The 23,002-nt window shown below is 36.7% G+C and overlaps 1 protein-coding gene across 1 annotated transcript in view; it reads left to right on the top strand.

Moving 5' to 3' along the window:
* The window catches only part of Pom210 (nuclear pore membrane glycoprotein 210), an 89,325-nt gene extending 67,022 nt beyond the window's left edge, over window positions 1-22,303 (top strand). The window contains exons 23-25 of the mRNA XM_011180402.3: window positions 4,839-4,889; window positions 19,932-20,042; window positions 20,170-22,303. Of these exons, the coding sequence (XP_011178704.2) occupies window positions 4,839-4,889; window positions 19,932-20,042; window positions 20,170-20,285 (278 nt within the window). The 3' untranslated portion in view covers window positions 20,286-22,303. The remainder of the gene's footprint in view (window positions 1-4,838; window positions 4,890-19,931; window positions 20,043-20,169) is intronic.
* Window positions 22,304-23,002: the final 699 nt, after the last annotated feature.

Genomic DNA, 23,002 nt, shown 5'->3' with positions numbered 1-23,002 from the left:
ACATTTCCTTGGCATCCCTAGGATTTGAAAATGTTCGAAGTCGATTCCTACAATTAATATAAAAATCACTGAAATCGGACTATAACTTTTCAAGGCCCCAGATATGATGAGGACTTCGAATTGAAAATATCGTTAAATCTCTCAGATGTTCTGTAGAAATTCAAAGGAGATGTGTTCCTTCTAACAATTGTGCGTCTATGCCAAAAATTGGCAAAATCTGGTCAATATTTCCTCAAGCCCTCATATAACTCACATTCGGATTTTCCGGTGAACTTTATACTTTATATATCGGTTAGTATGTGAGATATCTTACCAAAATTAAGTAATCATAAAAAACACAAAGTAGCTTGGTGGCGAAATTAATTGAAAACGGTCAAGGAATTACACCAGTATAATGTTTTTTGTTTTCTATTGGACTTTATTCCGAGTGGGTCAGATTGTGAGTCAGATTGTGAGTTCTCTTAAAAAGAATTAAATAAAAATATTATGAGAGTATTAAATGTTCGGTTAAATTCGAACTTAGCCCTTTCTTACTTGTTGGTTTATATTTAGATATAGTGAGAGATAGCGGGTGTCTCAGTAAGTGATTTGCGGTCAAAAATTATCTTTCAGTTCCATTTTTAAATTATTCTGTCAATTGTAAAGAGACTTCTATAGTGTCTAAATTTAAGGATTTCATGGGATAAGAAAAAAAGCAGCTCCAGTTTTAGTGCAGAGCGGTATTGGAATAACAACCCAAAACCTTATAGAGCATGATAATTTTCTAATGGTAGTCAAGAAATATCTAGGTCATTGCTTATTTGCCACTTAATAAGTGGTTAGCCCTTATTTTTAAGAGAAGACTATTATAGGGAGAGCTTCGCATCTATAGAACGTGGTTTAGAATTAATGATCACGTCCTGGAAATTCTCAACAATATTTCAACTTTCTAGAACAGGGCTTAGAACTTCTAAAACGCGAATAATAACTTCCATAACACGCCTCGTAACTTCTAAAACACGGGTAAGAACAATTAGAATATAATAAGAACTTCTAGAACACGACTAATAATACTAAAATACGATTAGAACTTCCTGAAAGGTTCTAGAACTAAAAGTAGAAGAAGAAGACTTCTAAAACAAAGCTCAGGACTTTTAAATCTTGACATTGATCTTATGAAACACCTATTATTGCTTTCGCCTTAAGCTGAACATATCCCTTAACTCGTATCTTTTGATATAGTTTTACCAAATTACGTAAATTTTTAAGGAATATTCAATAGTAATATTAATAACACAATACTCTACCAAATTACAGTTATTCTTTACAATCAATTACAAAATAATCTAGTAGTTATAATACTTATGCATTAACAGTTATTTCCTAATTTGTAAAATATTTATTTCCAATAATTTCAAAGCTTTCAAAAACATTTTATTACTTTTCCTAAAAGTTCGATTTATCTGCACCGACCTTCATCAAGGTTTGCTACATTTTCTGGCTCTGCCTCTGGTGCTGGTCTATATTTTGTTCTTGTTGTTACAGCTTATCACCTAACATTTCAGTCTGCTGCGTGTGCTTGCCACAATCCAGTTTCGAACGTGTTATTTCTGTTTTCATTTTTGTTTTTGCTTTGAAAGCGACCGCCATCAAAACACTTAACGCCACCAGAAATGCACTGCGTAGGTAAATTGAACCAACTGTCGATAAGCATTTTGACAGTCCCAAGCCTTACTGTTATTATCAGTAGTGGTCGCAGACTTAGTGGCATGCAACAGCCTGCTGGCTGTCGACATTTTAAGCCACGCAAAATTTGCAACTTACTCGTGCGAGTATTAGCGGTGTGTGGCAGTAGATGGAAGAGAGGGGCATGTGTATGAACAGCAACTAGCAAAAGGACGTGTGCTGGGTGTGACTGTTGGTTGGGTGCTTGGGCGAGAGATAGTCAACTGTGAATTTGGTGACTACCACGAGACCGTTTCATCGCTGTTGTTGTTGTCTTTTATTTTTTTACCTAAAAGCCAAATCCAGAGTTTTGGCTGCGTAACCAATTAACTTGGCACTTGTAGTGCTCAAGTACATAACTAGATTCTGTGTTTTTCATACGCGTCGCTGTTTTTGCATTTTAAATATACGTGTCACCACATATATGCCTACAGCACCGCACTGTATAGTATTTGAGCCAACTAAATTCATGGCTTTACCAACACATATACCCCCGGCCGTACAGTTAAGCCCACACACCCGTCGTGTGTCTACGGGGTCCAAAAATATTTCCTAAAACTGATAAACAACTTTGCCATGTTGTGCCCCTCCAACGAACATGCACACAAAACAATACACAGGACATGGGAACGCACCAGCAGCGTCAACACAATGGCGCGTCTCTTGTGTGCTCCGTTTACGCTTTTGGTGTACACCTGTGGCTATAGCTGCCGGGATTTCTACATCTCTCAACTAAATCCAGTTGTAGCAGCAGGCATTTGTTGTCTTCCTTGCGTAGTGTGGGCATTTCCAGTGAAATGCTGGGTGGTTATGCCTTTTTCGAAGAATTTTGTTAAGTGAATTATTATAACGGGTGATTTTTTTGAGGTTAGGATTTTCATGCATTAGTATTTGACAGATCACGTGGGATTTCAGACATGGTGTCAAAGAGAAAGATGCTCAGTATGCTTTGACATTTCATCATGAATAGACTTACTAACGAGCAACGCTTGCAAATCATTGAATTTTATTACCAAAATCAGTGTTCGGTTCGAAATGTGTTTATCGACAAATTTTGTTCAGCGATGAGGCTCATTTCTGGTTGAATGGCTACATAAATAAGCAAAATTGCCGCATTTGGGGTGAAGAGCAACCAGAAGCCGTTCAAGAACTGCCCATGCATCCCGAAAAATGCACTGTTTGGTGTGGTTTGTACGCTGGTGGAATCATTGGACCGTATTTTTTCAAAGATGCTGTTGGACGCAACGTTACGGTGAATGGCGATCGCTATCGTTCGATGCTAACAAACTTTTTGTTGCCAAAAATGGAAGAACTGAACTTGGTTGACATGTGGTTTCAACAAGATGGCGCTACATGCCACACAGCTCGCGATTCTATGGCCATTTTGAGGGAAAACTTCGGAGAACAATTCATCTCAAGAAATGGACCCGTAAGTTGGCCACCAAGATCATGCGATTTAACGCCTTTAGACTATTTTTTGTGGGGCTACGTCAAGTCTAAAGTCTACAGAAATAAGCCAGCAACTATTCCAGCTTTGGAAGACAACATTTCCGAAGAAATTCGGGCTATTCCGGCCGAAATGCTCGAAAAAGTTGCCCAAAATTGGACTTTCCGAATGGACCACCTAAGACGCAGCCGCGGTCAACATTTAAATGAAATTATCTTCAAAAAGTAAATGTCATGAACCAATCTAACGTTTCAAATAAAGAACCGATGAGATTTTGCAAATTTTATGCGTTTTTTTTTTTTAAAAGTTATCAAGCTCTTAAAAAATCACCCTTTATATGTAGCTGCATGATTTCTTAGGAACCTGTTTCATTACAATGTGTGTATTGTCATTGCCTGTTAATTGACGACATCTTTAATTAGAATATTTCATCGGCAGCCACTTTTATTAGTATTTGTGGATCTTACAGCCAAGGTTCGGAAAATTATCATTATCTACTGTTTCATTAAAGCATCCATGAATATGAGTAACAGATTGTCTAATCCAATCCCTGCCATTGATTTTTCCGGTCTCCGAAGATATACATACATCTACTTACTTGCAGTTATGGAAAGGAATCACGTAAGGTCTGATCTGTTCTCAGACACTTGCTGAATGAACCTCTCCTCTTAGGTGGTTGGTAGATTAGTTTATTTTTTCCACATATCGTCGGAACTCTCGTGATAATTCAACTTATTTAGAAGCCAATTGACCACATCTTAAGAATTTGCCTCTAACTGTGTAGTATTTGAAATTGCCGATAAACATGGATGCCTTGTTATGAGAACAGAATCATCCTGAGAGGTGTTCTTGAGCTATTTCGTGACAGACGGACCAAGATGACGGCAAGAAATGTCAGGAGAAAAGGTACAAAAGAAACAATGGAACATCTCTTGTGCGATTGTCATGCATTGTCAAAGCAACGTCTCCAGCATTTGGGCCTTCAAAGTATGAGAATCTGGAAGAGGTATAGATAGTGAAGTCACATAACCTTTTAAAATTCGCGTCAAGCGCAGGCATCCTAAAGGATGATTAATCCTCGTGGACTACGTCTTAGCTTGTTCAATACACACTTAATAATACATTTTTTTAATAAGACTGGAGTCCATTCCATCTAGGAGATCGGGTCCATATATGACTGGAGCTGTTAATTGGTCACATCAACATGTTGGTATCTCCCTTCCTGGAAACCCCCAATCAACACATATACCCGACTTCGACAACAAACAGTTTGTTGTTTGAGTTCACCAGCGCTATTTTGTTTGAAAATTCAGTTGCGCTTGATGTGTTTTCGATTTTCAACGCCATTTACTGTTGCCTTTTTCGTTTTGCATTCACTTTTTTGTTTGTTTTGCGTTTCTAATTTCATTGCAATTTATTTGCTTTTCTATTTGTTAGTCACCTGGTCCGTGTATGTTTTCTGCTACCGAAAGCGCCCAATGCCATAAACCGCGCGCTAACACTCCGCTGAAGTTGCGCTTTCCTTTTCTGAATTTTATTTTTCAAATATAAACACTAATGCACAACCACTCAAAAATAGCAGCATATGCTCACTTTCTATATCCTTGGTGTTTTCCAACTTGATTAATTGCATTTCCTATTCTTACACACATACTCACTCGTCTCTCTCTCTTTTCTCTCTTTGCAGTATACGTTTTCCTGAGTCCACAGCAGAGCACAACGGAAATCAACGCTGACGGTAAGTTTAATTAATAATTTTCAATGGTGGCTTTCATTTGTGGCTGGCTCTTCGCTTAGCTGGCTGCACTTGTGCTTGGCGCTGCTCCAATCCGAGCAGATTTCTGCCAGCTAACATAAACATTTTGTCGGAATTGTTTAGATATTTTAGTTACGGTAATGCTACGGAGCAGAACTCCTCTAGTTGTTGGTGTCCTCATGTGCTGCGATTTATTTGAAATCAATTAGCGCATATGTTCTATAACACGGCTTCGTTCAATAGCAAAGTTTAAGAACTTAGCAGGTTTTAGAACTTGAGTAGTATTGAGTTTTTCAGACTTGATTAACTTTTATTAATTAATACTGCGAGGTTCTTCAAGTGCGCTTGAATTATATTTTTGGCTAATTATGTAATAATTATTGTTTCAAGGAATAGTTCACAGTTATTCGTTGAGGCAGAAAATATCAAGGCTGGAGCGAAGTCTTGAAAAAAAACTTAATATTTTTTAGAAGTCTTAGCTTTCCTTTGTTGTTCCAAGATGAACGAAATATAATAAATATGGTGCTTGTAATCAGATATTTTTGAATGTCTCATCTGAAAAATTAAAAAATGCTGGTCAATCAACCAACCATCGCAGATAAAGAGCTGGAGTTGCCTCCACAAATCAGTCGCCGCACGCAATGGCGTTCTGGATATTGTAGCAAGATAAATTCATATTTATGGAGACTTGACCCGAATTATCAAACAAATGTCTTGCGTGCTAAACAACCTCACATGATACTAACCAATTATTTCCATGTCCACTCCAGTTAACTCTTCTAGTACCCCTTTCCCTATGATTCGAGCGCGTCAAAACAGTTCGTTTCCTTGAACACCTATTAGACTCCATGATGATAACAATACTTAGTTCATGTTCCACCTGACAAGGTTTTATTAATCGTTACAACCCTTATTTTCAATATCAATATTTTCGATTCGTTTCGATTTCAATTTCCTATGGTCTCATATTTTTATAGATCACACTCATCCTAGAGGACGTGTTTATGACTTTGGCTATTTTAAGATTACCTTGTTCTGGTATAAGATCCTTTCACAGAAAATTTATATTTCTTTCCGATAAGCATCTAAGCCAGTCAAGACGAGAATGTCTAGTAAATGTGAGTCTGTCATTAGCCAGTACTCTTTACGTCATGTATGAAGATCTAAGTTTGAAACACAAGACACTTTTTTCTCTCTCTAATTTCTCTCCCCGACCCACTCTTTAAAATTGGTTAGTTATTGACAACGGGTTGCCTTCGTATATGTATATCATGGTATTTTCAGCAGACTGTAATGGATAAACCACTCATATACACGCCAAAATCCTTGCATGATAGACTCAAAAAGATCTTGTAGGATCATTCTCAATCATACTGACTTTTCAAACATTCCTCGTGTTGATTGCATTATTATTACGTAAGCTCTTCAGCTCTCTCGTTAGTCACAATAAAGATGTGCTCCAAAATATCAAGCGAAGCTTTCCGTTAATAGTTATTTTCAAAACTATTTATTATCTCCGCCGAAGTGGAAAAAAATCACAAAAATTACTTACAAATTGTTCCACTATTTAATTAATGACCTTTAACGAAAATTGCATCCGCTGTAGCTTCATTAAGAAGACACTAAGCGCTGCGGCGCATGAAGGCGGGACCGAAGTGTGGCGTTAACTGCATTACCTGTCCGGTGTAATTTATTGTATTTATTGGACACATGGCGTGTTCAGGCCCAGCGACGACCAATACAACTAACTCACTTTGTTGTTGTTGCTGAGTACAAATTGTTGACGATAAAGCACGAACGATACCCCGACGTTGGCTAAACGCTGACTTGAAAAACTATGCAAACGTTAGATTTTGTCGCTATAGTGTGTTTGCAGATTATAGCGTATCCTCCGCCTTCCATGATTGTTCCTACTACTTATCCAGCAGAGTATTTGTTTATTTAAATAGTAAGCAACAACAAGATGGATGAAATAGCTGTCTTTCTAAATATGAACTTTTACTGTTATTAATAGCGTTACTCTACAACAATAGTTACCACCCACTTTTATACCCTCGGAACATGTATAATGGTTATTCGTAATAACTAAAATTACGATACGACTTAGCCCTAGCCTAGCCAACGTTTTTGTCTTGAGCTAATCGAGTCAAGTTCGTTGCTCTATCTTGTCTTCCATTCGTCAGGTCTGATTCTGCCTGCGAAAAATGTTCTTATAGCACACAGCACAAGACTGTTTGTACTACGATCCTACACAGTGTCAGATAAAATAATCAAGATGATGAGACGAATTGTATTTCGGAAGTCTGTCTATTCTGCCATCGGTTAGACCATCCGTTTAACGGTATACATGTTTACTGGCGTTAGTGTAAGTATAATTGGACAATTTCCAGGCCTTCAAACCGATGTCATTCAAAAATCTATAAACCACAACAGTTTTGGACATCTTAGACAGACTAATTCTAACAGAATTGGTGGTAATATTGTTATTAAGTCATCAGAAGATTTAAATCAGTTACGGTTTAAGTCGGTTACGTAGATCCAAATACCGTGAGAATGACAACTACTGCAAGTGCGATCTGTCTGTTATCAAACATGTCACACCGCCCACTTTTATTCGATAATTCATATATATTTTGAACAAATTGACAAACTAAACAAAGTTGTTGTTCCCATAAATTCTCGGTTCAAATCACACTCCTAAAGCCTACATGCATATATGGGGAATATGAACTCCATCACTCCATTTGAATTGATCTCGAATATACAATATATCAGTCAGGTTATGGTAAAGCATTTACAAATTCTGTTTCTGAGTATAATTTTGGACCTAATAGGAATAGTGGGAACGAGTTATTTGGTCGTATGGTTCCAAAAACAAATGAAATCGGTTCACAATTTCTACTACATCTTTATAAAGAACATCGCAAATTCCATATAGTTACATTTTGTATGAACCCTCTGTAAACTTTTCGAAAAAGCTCAGCCGTTCTTAATTCCTATAAATTGAAAAATGTGTAATATTTCCTCAGTTCCACCAGAGCTCAGCACTCCCCTACTTGTTTTTTGTTATTGCAATTACTACCTGTTTAGACGCTTCAGACTTTTTGTTTAGCTTCAATTTCCGTGTTGTTGTTCTAGCTGTTTTTGTTTTTCTAGCGCCTGTGCCGGGCCAACATCGTAAATATTCACATGGCGTCAAGTGTCACTTTATCTCGATGATTAATTTCCAATTCAATGCTAGACTGCCTGGAAGGCGCATTAGCATGTAGTCGCAGTTGTTGTTGTAGTGGTAGTGGTGGTGGCTCCTCTAAGCACAAACGTCGGTTGCTTACTTCGCAGTAGTTGCTTAGTTATTTTACCGTTAGAGTGTATAGGGTGTGTGCGACAGACAGAACACTGCCTCCTGTCCTTCACCTGCGACTGCGGCACACCGGCCGACAGGAGGCAGCAACGCAGGCGGAAAGTTTGCGAAATTAAGGTGTGCTAATGAATTTGCCGTAATTTGGTTGGCAAAGCAGAGAGTGTTGTTGTACTTAGACTTGGTCGTCGTCGTCGTCGCTTGAAATTGCCAAGAAACCACTTACCTATCTGCTGGTGGTAGCTAGCTTTGGCAGTGCATTTTGTAGTTGTTGGCACTAATGTATAGAAAATTTGGCTTTCTCTGTGCGCTTGGTCTGTGTATGTGTGTGTGTTTGTGTTGTGCAAATTAATTTTTCAAAGTAATGAGATTGTGTTAAAAGCACATTTTGTGACGCTATAAGTGCAGATAGGTTACACAGTGTAATGCAAACAAAATAAAGTTCGAGTTGGAGTTTCAGTGGAAATCAAAATGCAATGCCACTGAGCTTAATGGTGAATGTTGATAACGCGACGTTGTATTATATTACCAAAGTTGTTGTCCCTAAGTAGGCCGACGAAGTTTGGCTGAAGTGGAAAGATATTTATGGCTCTGCAGCTCGTGTGTTTACGCAGTAAGTCGACTGAATATTCTAAATTTATATATTCAAGTACTATGTCATCGATTCGACCTATATTTCATACTTTTTTAAAGACTTTGTGTTCCTGCACGTTTTTCCTGTTAATGAACTCAATCATATGGCAATTCTTGGAATCGATATGTGAATGTCACAAAAACAAAATTGACTTAACCCGGCCAAAATTTGAGAACTTGACTTCTGCAAATCCAGAAAAGTATCTATGTTTTACATAGACTATAACTAATGTTGATTTATTTTTTGACACTGTACCTCAACACATACCCCACATTTCCAGGATATCATTATTATTATTGAATATAAGCTAACGTTTTAAAGACAAAAGCGTATAAGTTGGTATTGTTTTAAAGAATAATCATATCTTTGTTGGCAAAATTCGATTTTATTATTTGCATAGTTGCCTTCGAAGGCTATTAACGGGTGATTTTTTTGAGGTTAGGATTTTCATGCATTAGTATTTGACAGATCACGTGGGATTTCAGACATGGTGTCAAAGAGAAAGATGCTCAGTATGCTTTGACATTTCATCATGAATAGACTTACTAACGAGCAACGCTTGCAAATCATTGAATTTTATTACCAAAATCAGTGTTCGGTTCGAAATGTGAAATCCGCTTTTTTATCGACAAATTTTGTTCAGCGATGAGGCTCATTTCTGGTTGAATGGCTACGTAAATAAGCAAAATTGCCGCATTTGGGGTGAAGAGCAACCAGAAGCCGTTCAAGAACTGCCCATGCATCCCGAAAAATGCACTGTTTGGTGTGGTTTGTACGCTGGTGGAATCATTGGACCGTATTTTTTCTAAGATGCTGTTGGACGCAACGTTACGGTGAATGGCGATCGCTATCGTTCGATGCTAACAAACTTTTTGTTGCCAAAAATGGAAGAACTGAACTTGGTTGACATGTGGTTTCAACAAGATGGCGCTACATGCCACACAGCTCGCGATTCTATGGCCATTTTGAGGGAAAACTTCGGAGAACAATTCATCTCAAGAAATGGACCCGTAAGTTGGCCACCAAGATCATGCGATTTAACGCCTTTAGACTATTTTTTGTGGGGCTACGTCAAGTCTAAAGTCTACAGAAATAAGCCAGCAACTATTCCAGCTTTGGAAGACAACATTTCCGAAGAAATTCGGGCTATTCCGGCCGAAATGCTCGAAAAAGTTGCCCAAAATTGGACTTTCCGAATGGACCACCTAAGACGCAGCCGCGGCCAACATTTAAATGAAATTATCTTCAAAAAGTAAATGTCATGAACCAATCTAACGTTTCAAATAAATTTTATGCGTTTTTTTTTTTTTTAAAAAGTTATCAAGCTCTTATAAAATCACCCTTTATAACGATACCACAACTTATAGAAATAATTTTTGTATTAAAAGACATATTTGCTTAAGCCAGATTATAGGCGATGGTTTCATCCTAATTGCAAATTTTCGAAATTTGAAATCGAAACTAATTGGATGAAAAGTTCTTTAAAATATGGCCGGTTCTAATTTTCTAGCTAATCGATAAAAAATAGCGTTCCAAAATACCGATGCCATGCATTTGTCATCTGACTGTTGCGTCAGCTTTCCATGCTTTCGGATTGGGTTCAACACATGGAGTACACTCGTTTGAATGGTTGACTGGTAGACTCCTTATGACCTTAAGTCACATAAATTCGTTGCTGGTTGATTTGTAGCTGCCATTACACACAATGAACGGGGCTTTTTATACCCCAATTTTAATGAACGATTTCAACGTTTCGGTATATAAATTGCCAGTGTGTTCGCCATTGTTGGTCAGCTATAAACCCTAACCTTATACGAGGACTGCTATATATATTTCTGGCCTAATAATGAAAATAGGAATATTTATCAACGAAAATGGTTTTATTGTTTTTCAAAATATTCTCCATCAAGATTTATACACTTTTGCATGCGCTCAAACCAATTTTCGAAGCCTGTAAATAAAACAATTCACGATTAAATGACAAAACGTTCTGAGTGATGTTATGCTAAAAAATGTCAAACTTTCCAATGGAAATGTCAGATTGCACCTGGCAACACTTAGTGAAATATATATAGCAGCCCTCGTATAACCTAAGTCAGTTGGGCATGATTTGAATCTAATACTTTGTAAGACTTACGATAATGTTGTTGTTGTAGTGCCAGAAACATTCCCTAAATAATTTTGTGGAATTGTAGCGACTTATTAATGCGCGAGCGGATACAAATCTGGGTCCGTTCTCGTTATGTATGACCAATTTTCGTTGGAACTTATGTTGATGCAAAAAAACATTTGCCGTTCCTTAGATCCTTAGAATGAAATGTTGTGTCATTTAGATCATTATTTGCAACGATTTATCATTTGAATTAACAAAAAAGAATAAAGCTTATTAAGCTCTAAAGTCTTTGTGAAATATCGTGGTTGGAGTCACAGCTGATTTGTTTTGTCGGTGCCACTTTCGAAACCCCACTCTTCCACACTATGCCAGTCTAAATCTCCCGCTCTCCTCTCTCTCTCAGCGAAGTGTGTCACTTCCTTTTCATACTTTCACAATCTCAGCAGCATGCTAATTGCCCGAAAATTATGCCAAATTGTGTCAGCAGTAGCATACTTACAGGCGCTGCAATTCATGTATACAACTGACCTCGCTGCACACGCTGTCACCAGCTAAGTTATCGATTGCAGCTGTTGGCCACTGCAACTTGCACACTTCATCACCACAATTGTGGACTATTTTGGGCTAATACGAACGGGATATAACGCTAGCACAGGGGTTGAGGCGGTATTTCACAATCAAAATTACCTTAGAATGGCAAAGTGGTTGTGTGCTTGGGTGTGAGACGCTGCTTGAGCTACCACGACATCCGGTGCTATAAAAAGATTTCAGCTTTCTTTGAGATTTAGGTTAACAACTCAGTCGGTGTTGCCATTGTTGGCTGGCTTTTGGTAGATTTGGGTTTTTGTATGTGTGTAGTTGTTGTGCTTAGTTCTTTGTTGGCTTTCCATTTTAATATTTAATGGGCGCATTCAACTGGCGCACTGTAATAATCATGCTCTCACTTCCTAACTGCCGGTGTATTTTGCCAATTAGATGAATGCATCTCATAGTTGTTGTTGTTGCTACTGATTACTTGCTATCAGTATGCTGAGTGAATGATACCTACAACACACACTCCCACACACTGAGGTGATACGTCTCTGCCTTCGCCCATTCTTCGGAACCTCATCCACCTCCTTGCAACATCATTATTGGCTTGTGGCATTGTCTCCATACTGCGTGTCACACTCAATTTCCTGTAGCCCAACCACAGAGCTAACTGCAAGAGTCAGTATGTTCCTGAGTCTTCTGACCACTTTGTCAGTTCATTCAGTCAATTCAGCATGAGGACAGCCGGCTTAAGTTTACCAGCTAATTCCTTTAGTCTTTTGTTGTTTGTGTAGTGTGCTTCTGCCGTCAGCTGCTGCTTGTTGTGGTTGTTGGTTTTGTTGTTGCTGGCGCTCCTGTTCATCTAATTGGCTAGTGGTTGTCGGTGCTAATTTTGCAAAATCTATTTGCACCGATTTCCGTAGGTGAGGTCATGACAAACTTGGCTCGGGATTTGGCGGTGCGCTGCAGAGCATGTGGCAAGCGGCAATGCGTTTGTGTGATCGCTTTTGTAATATTTGCCGCAACCCGTCTCTATTCAGATACCGCTCAGCCCTGTGCGTTGTCATAGTCTATTGTGTTGTATGATTTCAATGGCAGGCATTTTAAATTAGGATATGCGGAAATTGCCAGCAACGTAGACCACGAAGATTTCTCTTTATGTTAGTTGATCTCCCGCTCAGTGGTAAATCTATCAAGAAGTAATTATATCAAATTAGAATTCTATTAGAGGAATCTTCTAAGCAAGCGTTAGCAAATTTTTACTTGTAAAGGTGAGTTATGTGTCTCTATTTGTCTATTTTAACGTAGTGGTAGGACCAGTCTATATTTCTTCAAATCCCGCCAATACCAGAATTTGAGGGTGTTAAGCAACTCTAAAGCCGATGAGTTTCAGTGTTGATGTTTTCCGATAGAACATAAATACTCTTACCGTAGGTCTTCTATTTGTGTATAATAGTTTTAAAAAGGTAGAGCTATTAGTAAAATGTGACTACAGGCGTAGAAGTGCACTTCCTTTGGTGATTCGACAACTCTTTCATTAGATTCTAATTCATCCAAGATTTGACTGCATAGCTTGTCATATTTCTTTATGATATCTCTTGAGCCATAGCAGTTTTAGTTTTTGTAAACCCTCGCCCTAGGACTGGAATCGACATTACCAAAATCACTCGCAAAGCTTCAATAAGTCGTAATATCATTATTAATTACCATCCAGATTCGAGAAGATCTCCCTAAACGTGGTATTAATCATATTATTATTCATTATATTATTCAACGGATGTAATTTGGATTTAAAAAATATGTAGTACCAATGAACAGTTTCAATAAATAATACCGTTATGTGACTGCTAGTAAGAAAGAAATGAAATTATTTGACCGACCTACGCTCTCAATTGAGCCTTGTAAAATGAAGGAACCTGAAACAATTAAAACAACTTAGTAGAAGTTTCGTGAGATGTTTGTATTCTTTATGGAGAAGGACTCGTAAACGTCTTTCTCTGACACGAAGTCCTGGAGGTTTGAAATTACCTCGTTTCTCGCGTTTCTGGAAGTGAAAATTATTGAGCCGAATTGTGAGTTCTCTTCGTATTCTCTTTGATTCTCAAACAAATTTGTTTTGGGAAGTCTAACTAGCGACCCCATGGATTTCGATGGTCACGAAGATTCGAAAGTGATCCATTTTTCCTCATGTATACTTGGAACTAAAACATTTTATAAGCTCTTCAAAATGTTTAATGTTAAAGTGACGACTATTTTTTGCAGTACATATTTTTTGAGCTTATCGCCTATGTTGGAGATCAATTGCTAATGTACAGTTATATTATACACTTTATATGAATTTATCTGATTATAATTGACTTCATGGAAATATAATGTCAGCATTGAAATCCAACGAATAATCACTCTTGCCAATACCATTTGGCCTGAATAAGCAATTGAAAAGTATAGTCCTCTCTCGATGAACCAAAATCAAACTCAAGTCGCTCATTATTTCCGTTCTGATGTATGGTGATGAAGCGTGGACGATGACAACGTCCGATGAGATGACTCTTGGAGTTTTCGAGAGACAAGTTTTGCGGAAAATGTATGGCCCGTTATTTGCCGCAGACTTTGGAACGATGAGCTGTATGAGCTGTACGACCTCATTGACATAGTTCAGTCAGTTAAGAAGAAGATGGAAATATCGGTTTATCAACAGTTGAACAGATAGTCGCAAAAGCAATTTCTTCGTTTTAGAGAGGCTAGTTCTGGAGAGTACATTTTTCGCTGCGCCGGGGGATTGGTGGAGTAGTGAGATTTCAAGTTATACTTTTATGTTTTTATAGCAGTACTCATGAGAGTGTTCTCTCCATCGGCCAGCTCCATAAAAAAAATGTCTTAACATTAAAAACATATTTGAAAATACCGATTAAACCTTTCAAATCACGCGGCTTTCATTACTACAGGCTTAACTGCTGAAATTAATTAAATAGCAAAACAGCAATGCTTTGGCAAATGCTCCAGCCATTAACTGCGCCCTAAATAACTTGTAACTATTTACCATTTAGCCTTGGTTTCGCTAATAATAAACTGTTTATAACTATTCGTTATACCAAAAATTACTTAAAATCCACCTTAATTAAACTAATTCCACTCAAAAGCGGGAATGCCTACGAAACACTCAGCTAAAAGATACAAAAAAATTAGAACGCGCTTTCGCATTCTCTCAACTGTGAAGAGTCAACGTTTTTGAATAAACTATTTTATATATTTCCTTTTGCGATTTATTTTTTTTTTGTGTATTTTACTGTACTTTACTGTGCTCACATACCTACTTTACAACTATGCCACTATGCGCTATCTGTACGCGCGCGTATTTACTTTTCCCACGCTTTGTCTACCTTGAAAGCCTAATTTGCGCTAAAATTGACCTAAAAAGTAACTTGACTAAATTGAAATAGGAATTTTACTGTCACATTCCACTTGATGGCGCTGCACTTTTGCAATCGACTGTTAGTTGTTTGTTGTTGCTGTAGTTAAATTTGTGCGCTCAACTCGTGTAAGCGCTATGAAATCGAGTTTTTAAATGCAAAAAATAGCAAAAAAAAAGTTAACCGTTATTTGCCGTAGAACAGCTCAGCGCGCGCATAGGTGCGTATTAGAGCGTGTTTAAGTTCAGCTGAGCTCGGCTCAGCGCAGTAAAACTGGCAACAAGTGCAGTGCACGCCCAGCTGCCTACTATAGCTGATTGCTTACCGCCCCTCATATATTCCACGCCTCCTTGCTTGCTTGCTTAGTTGCTCCGACGCCTGGCGTTGACTTTTGCCGCTTTGAAGGCAATCGCTTGCTGACAGTCGAATACATTGCAGAGAGAAGAAGCGCATAAAACCACAGAAGAATTTCTGCGCTAAATGAATTGGCTTTCTGCTTTGTTTTTTTTTTACATTGTTTTTGTTGTTGCTAAATTGCCACATCCCTTTGTTGTTTGTTGCACTATACGTAAATTTTTCCTTTGAATTTCTTAGAGCGCTGAGTTTGGCCATCCAATGTCGCAGTGCTATTTCCTATATTTGTTTTTGTTTTTGTTGTTTTCTACTGTTCCACTCTCATGCCACTTAATCTTCTCTGTTGCTTGGCTCGCACACTTTCATTGCCTCAATTATAAAAAAATTAACCTAATTACTTTTTTCTTGCATACTTTCTGGGTCACAGGCACGCCGAAGCGCACACACACACACACCCCAAATGCTGTGTGCCACACACTCTCTTAAACACACATATACGCCACTTGACTGCTCCACTCACCTTCTATGTTTTTCCATTTTTTTGCACTCGTAAGCGCCCTTCATTGTTGTTTGCGTAGTGGCCGGGAGCCTGACCTGACCCTCGCTACGGAAACTGCTATGACAACAATACGAGTCGCTTCCCTTGTCGCCTGCCTCGCAGCCAGCATGTGGCAGCGTCGTTAGCGTTGCGAAAGAATTCGGAAAGTATTTTGGTGCGCTGCTTTCAACTTTGTTGTTTTTTGGTTTTTCTTCTGTTCTGCTTTCCGGCAACTGCCAAAAATGCTCGCAATGTTTTCATAATTACTTGAACCCTTTTTGCGTAGCTCAAGCATACGCGTGAATAGCTTGCGTCAGCAGTATGTCTCCTCTTGGCTGGCCTTAGCGAAGGCAAAGTCTTTTAAATTTTTATATTGAGCTAATCGATTTGGGGCTGATGGTTGAAATTTGGTTCCAGTTTATCAATTTTAACTCACTGTCTAGAAAAAGCAATGTATATTTATTATTAGACCGGCTATGTTCATCCTCTCAGTGTATCTCTGACGAGGTAGAGCTTATTTAAGAACCAAGTCGACGGTTATAGAGAGTTTGGAACTCGCAGAAGCTCACTTTTGTTTGACCAAAACTGATGTCGAAAATAGGAAATGGTCACCACACATCTAGCGAAAACAATTCAAAAAAAATGTTTTTGTAGTATGTCCTCTCTTCTCAAAAAGAACTAAGCCGATGATTCCACATTTGTTGAATTTGTACAACCTCGTACCAGCTTTTCTGACGGATATTTTGATTGGCGAAAATGATCTAATTAAGCTTTAAAAAAGCAATCATGCATCATCTCAAATAATCTCTCTCATCTTTCTAAGCCATAAAAGTCTTCGATTTTTGTCACCAGCTTTTTAGATACCATTTCAACGAAATTGCTCATCCTTTGGATTACGGTCAGACATCCATTTTTAACTAAGATTCTTCGACGTGATAACATACCGTGAGATTTATATGTCGGCACTATTCAGAGGCTAAACTCTATTTTGAATGCAATTTATCTGTATATGAGGTTTGAACCTTGACTTCGAAACCTTTCGCGCTTGAGAATTCTGTAGTTTGGACAGACTCAGAATAATATGAAAAGAAGTTGATGATGAAGTATAGTAAATTCAATGTTATATGAACTTTAATTATAGATCTTTCTTCACTGCATAAAGATTATTGGCTTTTTCACGTTTTGCATGACAGTAATCTATATTTATCTAGAATTCGTTTTATTAATAAAATATTATATTATTAATCAACTGACAACAGCGTCATCTATTGGAATTGAATTTATTTATACTTACTAAATTGTAATAAAACCTGAAAAAATCGATAATTGCAGTCGATTAATCGATACTTAGAATCGAAATATAATTTCTCTATGCAATTAATATTCTAATCGATATTTCGAGTTATTTATTTCTTCATGAATTTAATTCTCTCCTTTGGTATTACATTCTCTCACTCCTTCTGCTTCAATTTTCTATTTAAGTTTGTGCGCCGCACATTTTTTCGTAATTATGTTCATAATTGCTCTTAAACATGTGCTTCATGCTGGCCATCTCCATGTCATTGACATCCGGCCTGAAGAAGTTAAGAAAGTTTCCTGATTAATTTACCAAAATTTCTGCAAATTAATTTACATATACTCGCTGATTATTTTTTATGGCACTTTTAAGCCGTTGAAAGCATGCAACAAAAAAATCGCTAATAAATAAAGCAATAAAATATGAGTTTGACGGGGGTACGTAGAGTGCTTAATGTTCACAGTGCCAAACCTTTTAAACTGCTTGTCGTAAAGGGCTTGCTGGTTTGGCAAACTTCTGTGTTGAATTGAAAAGAATTTTCGAAAAGTTTTTACGCTGTAATAAATCTAATTTTTACGGCGGTCGGTCACCATATAAATTCGTAGATATGCGAAAAAAATTATAATTATTTTTAGAACTCTACAGAATTAAAGTTCGTGGAAGGTTTGTTTTCAATTTTCGAATTATTGAAAAGCTTTACGTTATGAAGTTTGTTAAATAAAAGTAATATTATTTTTAATTGTACATCCTCATAGTGCGAAAGGTTACAACTTGACACTGGCAAATTAATTATCATTGAGGCTTGAACACTCTTGAATAGAAATTCTTATACCTATGAAGAGTTTTCCAGCAGGTGCCTCTCTCATTAAAGAATTCGTTAATCTAATATTGGAGCAAAGCCATGATGGCTAGGTTGTTGTAATATAATTCTTTCAATAATGTCGAGGGTGGGTATTTACTTACTTCTAAGGGGTTTTCCTTGCTAATAGCCAGCGGTTAAAAGACTCAATAGTACTTTGGAGTTTCTAATAATGACGAGGGTTTACATCGTTCAACTATCTGGGATTAGGTCTAATAAATTTTCACCAACTAATTTTGATTAATACTGCCCAGCTGAAAGAGCTTGATCGAATAAAAATCCGTTCTGGCTCCGTAAACCCTTTTTAGTTGAAAGTAACGCTAGTAGGCTTTGTGGAAGGACATAATATCGAATAGTAGATACGATACGATATACGATCAACAGAACCAATAAAATATCTAGAACTGTGCTGGATTTCGAGGACTGCGCTGGATTTCGAGGCTGACATTGTTGTGTTGTTGATGCTGGTTCCCAGGTATACGAAATTATCTACGACCTCGAAGTTATGACTGTCAACAGTAACGTGGGAGCCATGACGCGAATGCGCCGACTGTTTGCTTGATGACAGGAGATATTTCGTCTTGTCCTCATTCACCTCCAGACCCATTCGCTTCGCCTCATTATCCATGCGGGAAAAAGCAAGATAAACGTCGCGGTTGTTGCTTCCGATGATATCAATATCAACGGCGTACGCCAAGAGCTGTACACTCTTGTAGAAGATTGTACCTTCTCTGTTTAGCTCTGCAGCTCTTATAATTTTTTCCAGCATCAGGTTAAAGAAGTCGCACGATAGTGAGCCACCTCCTAATACAGTCCAAAAATGAGAGAAATCGGATCATAACCACGCCCACCTCCCATACAAAAGTTAGGTTGAAAATTACTAAAAGTGGGTTAACTCATTAACGGAAAACGTCAGAAATACTACATTTCACATAAGAAATGGCAGATGAAAGCTGCACTCAGATTTTTTTACAATATGGAAAATGGGTGTGGCGTCGCCCACTTATGGGGCAAAAACCATATCTCAGGAACTACTCGACCGATTTCAATGAAACTTGGTTTGTAATAGTTTCCTTACATCCCAATGATATGCTTGAAAATAGGTCAAATCGCTTCACTACCACGGCTACTTCCTATATACCAGAAATTTGAAGACGATCTGAATTGTTTACTTTAAAATATATGAAGTAAGCACTAGTGAAGATATCGGTGCAGAACTTTGCACAAATACTACGTTTATAGTGTGGCAGCCCCATTCTAAAAATCGCCGAAATCGACCACAGGTTTTTAAGGCCCCATATATCGAACACGAGGACCTCGGTGCTTCTAACCTAATATTAGGGTTTCCAACTTTCAATGGACTTTATACAATATCTATGACGAATATGCGGGTCAAATTGTGTATTATATAACATAAATAAAGTTAAATAAATAAATTGCGAGAGTATAAAATGTTCGGTTACACCCGAACTTAGCCCTTCCTTACTTGTTTTGAGTAAAAATTGTGCTTGAAAATAATTTTTGTCGTTGAACCCGATTATACTTATTTAGAAGATTCTTTGTTTTGGATTTGCCATTTTACCATGAGATCTGTTTCAATGTTTTATAGTTGCATCTACCATTCAATCAGCTTTGGGCCATCTTCTTACGATGCAAACCTTCTTTTAAACATGAACATTTCATTAATGCCTTTACTGCCAAAAAGTTTACTTTTTTTATCTGAATGCAGGATCGGTAACTGATATATAAATATATTAAAAGCCACTCTGATCCTTAGTTATAAGAAATTAATGTATTTAGTGTTTTTATATAGTCTTGAAAGAGACGTCCGTGCGAAGACGGAGCGGGCTGCTAGTCTCTTATTAAATTATTTATTGAAAAGTATTCAAGGATATCACTAACAATCATGTTTTCCTTCTCGTTCCCATAGTTTTCTCCACATCCATGAAGAATAAGTCGCGCAATGCGAGCACACCGACGACACCAGCTTCGCAAGGCAGTCCAACGACTCAAGTGTATCCCAATCTGTCGCCTTTTTATGGTAAGTGCATGCATATCAACTGCAAATTGTAGAAAAACAAGTCAAGTACAGATATATACGTATGAAACTCCCTTACACACACACCCTTACCCTTCTGAGTAATGCCTTCTTTACATCTTTATTGCAGGTCAACGCCGAAGCCCCAATAGTTCAAATGGTTTATCGTCTGGAATTGATACACAAGTTTATGGCGATTCGATATTGATGTCACCGCAACAGCGTGTAAATCGCCGTTATTTATAAGCACAACGCACTTAATTTATGTTTTTCCTTTGTTATATTACGTATTCTCGTTTTGTGTCCTCATTGTACTGATATTATTTTTTACTAACAGTTTTTTGTTTTCGTTTTTTATTTTTTAATTGAGGTTATATTTTTAGTTTCATGACAGTGAAGTGTTTTTTTTAATTGAAAGATGGAACAACAGTTCAAGTCTAAGAAGAAAAAATATTTTTTTGTTTAAATTCTATATTTTTTTTATATATTTTACGTTTTTTTATAACCTTACATAAAATAACTAATTCGCAACTTCCGTTTGAAGCAGCTTTACCTATATTTAATAACAAGCTATATAGTTTATTTTTTTGTGACTAAAAATGTTTTTCTTTTCTTTTTAATATGAATATTGAAAAAGTTCATTTTAAGATATTCATGCAACATTGTTTGATGTTCCAAGTGTGTAGTTTTTGTACTATTAATAAACAATTGACAAAAAAATTATAATTTTTGTTTCAAAATTTTGAATTAGTAAAAAACAACTTTTGTAAGCTAAAGGGTGATTTTTTAAGAGCTAGATAACTTTTTTTAAAAAAAAAACGCATAAAATTCTCATCGGTTCTTTATTTGAAACGTTAGATTGGTTCATGACATTTACTTTTTGAAGATAATTTCATTTAAATGTTGACCGCGGCTGCGTCTTAGGTGGTCCATTCGGAAAGTCCAATTTTGGGCAACTTTTTCGAGCATTTCGGCCGGAATAGCCCGAATTTCTTCGGAAATGTTGTCTTCCAAAGCTGGAATAGTTGCTGGCTTATTTCTGTAGACTTTAGACTTGACGTAGCCCCACAAAAAATAGTCTAAAGGCGTTAAATCGCATGATCTTGGTGGCCAACTTACGGGTCCATTTCTTGAGATGAATTGTTCTCCGAAGTTTTCCCTCAAAATGGCCATAGAATCGCGAGCTGTGTGGCATGTAGCGCCATCTTGTTGAAACCACATGTCAACCAAGTTCAGTTCTTCCATTTTTGGCAACAAAAAGTTTGTTAGCATCGAACGATAGCGATCGCCATTCACCGTAACGTTGCGTCCAACAGCATCTTTGAAAAAATACGGTCCAATGATTCCACCAGCGTACAAACCACACCAAACAGTGCATTTTTCGGGATGCATGGGCAGTTCTTGAACGGCTTCTGGTTGCTCTTCACCCCAAATGCGGCAATTTTGCTTATTTACGTAGCCATTCAACCAGAAATGAGCCTCATCGCTGAACAAAGTAAAGCGCGAAACACATTTCGAACCGAACACTGATTTTGGTAATAAAATTCAATGATTTGCAAGCGTTGCTCGTTAGTAAGTCTATTCATGATGAAATGTCAAAGCATACTGAGCATCTTTCTCTTTGACACCATGTCTGAAATCCCACGTGATCTGTCAAATACTAATGCATGAAAATCCTAACCTCAAAAAAATCACCCGTTACAAGAAAAGCTCACATAACCTTTAAAATTTTAAAGTTTTTTGCAATAAAGAGCTGTAAAAATAATGACAAAAATTTAATTTTACTTTTTATAAATTAATGAAAGAGTTGTTTTCTTATAAATATTCGATTAATAAACATTAAAAAGGGAAAGAATTAAAAATTTCTTATAAATTAATAAATTAAAGAAACTGAATATTAGCACATGCAGCAACTTAAAATATTGTTTCAGTTAAGGTGTTGAAATAATATGATTTTTTTACCAATAAGTGAGGTTAATTTCGAAAATAAATTAGTCATCATTTAGTTTATTTTGCATTTAGCTATAATAATAATAATAATAATTTACATATAATTATTGTTGTTGCTATTAATATTCATTATTAAGTGATGTAGTTTCAAGTGAGTTTAGTTTAGTTAAAAGAAAAGTACCTCCCTAATGTTATAAAAATCAGCCAATTCTGTTTGGTATGTGTTAAAAAGACTCTTAGAACTCGTGCTAAGTGAAAATGAACGCGCTCAAAATATACAATTTAAATTTAAGGATAAACCCAATGCAAACCATTCTATATCGCAAAGACAGTCAAGCAAATATATAAATGTTATTTTATGTGTTAAGATATTGACTATGCTTGAATATTTTTTTTTGTCAGAAAAACAATTAGAATATATACGTATTCATCACTCAAATCTCAAATGTAGAGTATGGATACATACATACATACATATATGCTAGGTTAGCAATATTGTTTTGCGAAGACCTTGAATTGTTTGTTTAGTTCTTTTTGAGTCATACAAAAGCATATTTATAGGATAATATATATGTGTTTAATATTTTGCTTTTGTTATATAACTGCCGAAAACCATTTCAATAAATTGAAAAAACTTTGAAGTGCTGCATTTCATTGAAAACATGTGAAAACTATTGCGGTATTGTACTGTTATTTACTAATTTTGACTTGAAAGTCAACTTTATTTATTTTTGAACCATTTTATACTGAATTAGTTCTAGTTGAATGAAGTTAACTTAGTTATGCACATATATATTATATTTGTATGAAAGTGTATAGAATGAAAAATACCTCATATGAATTCCTACAAACTACTTTTAACTATAACTGCCAAATTCCAAAAATAAATAAAAAATATTTGAAGAAGTTATATAAAAGAATGTATCTGTAGAAATATTTTTTCTATTATTATAATTTCCAAATAGTTGTTAGAGAGATATCAATACAATTTGTTAAGCGGTTGGTATATAAGT

Source organism: Zeugodacus cucurbitae, chromosome 6, assembly GCF_028554725.1.
Source record: "Zeugodacus cucurbitae isolate PBARC_wt_2022May chromosome 6, idZeuCucr1.2, whole genome shotgun sequence".
NCBI lineage: Eukaryota > Metazoa > Arthropoda > Insecta > Diptera > Tephritidae > Zeugodacus > Zeugodacus cucurbitae.
Note: the sequence above shows the minus strand (reverse complement) of the source record. Positions and strands in the feature narration are given on the sequence as shown.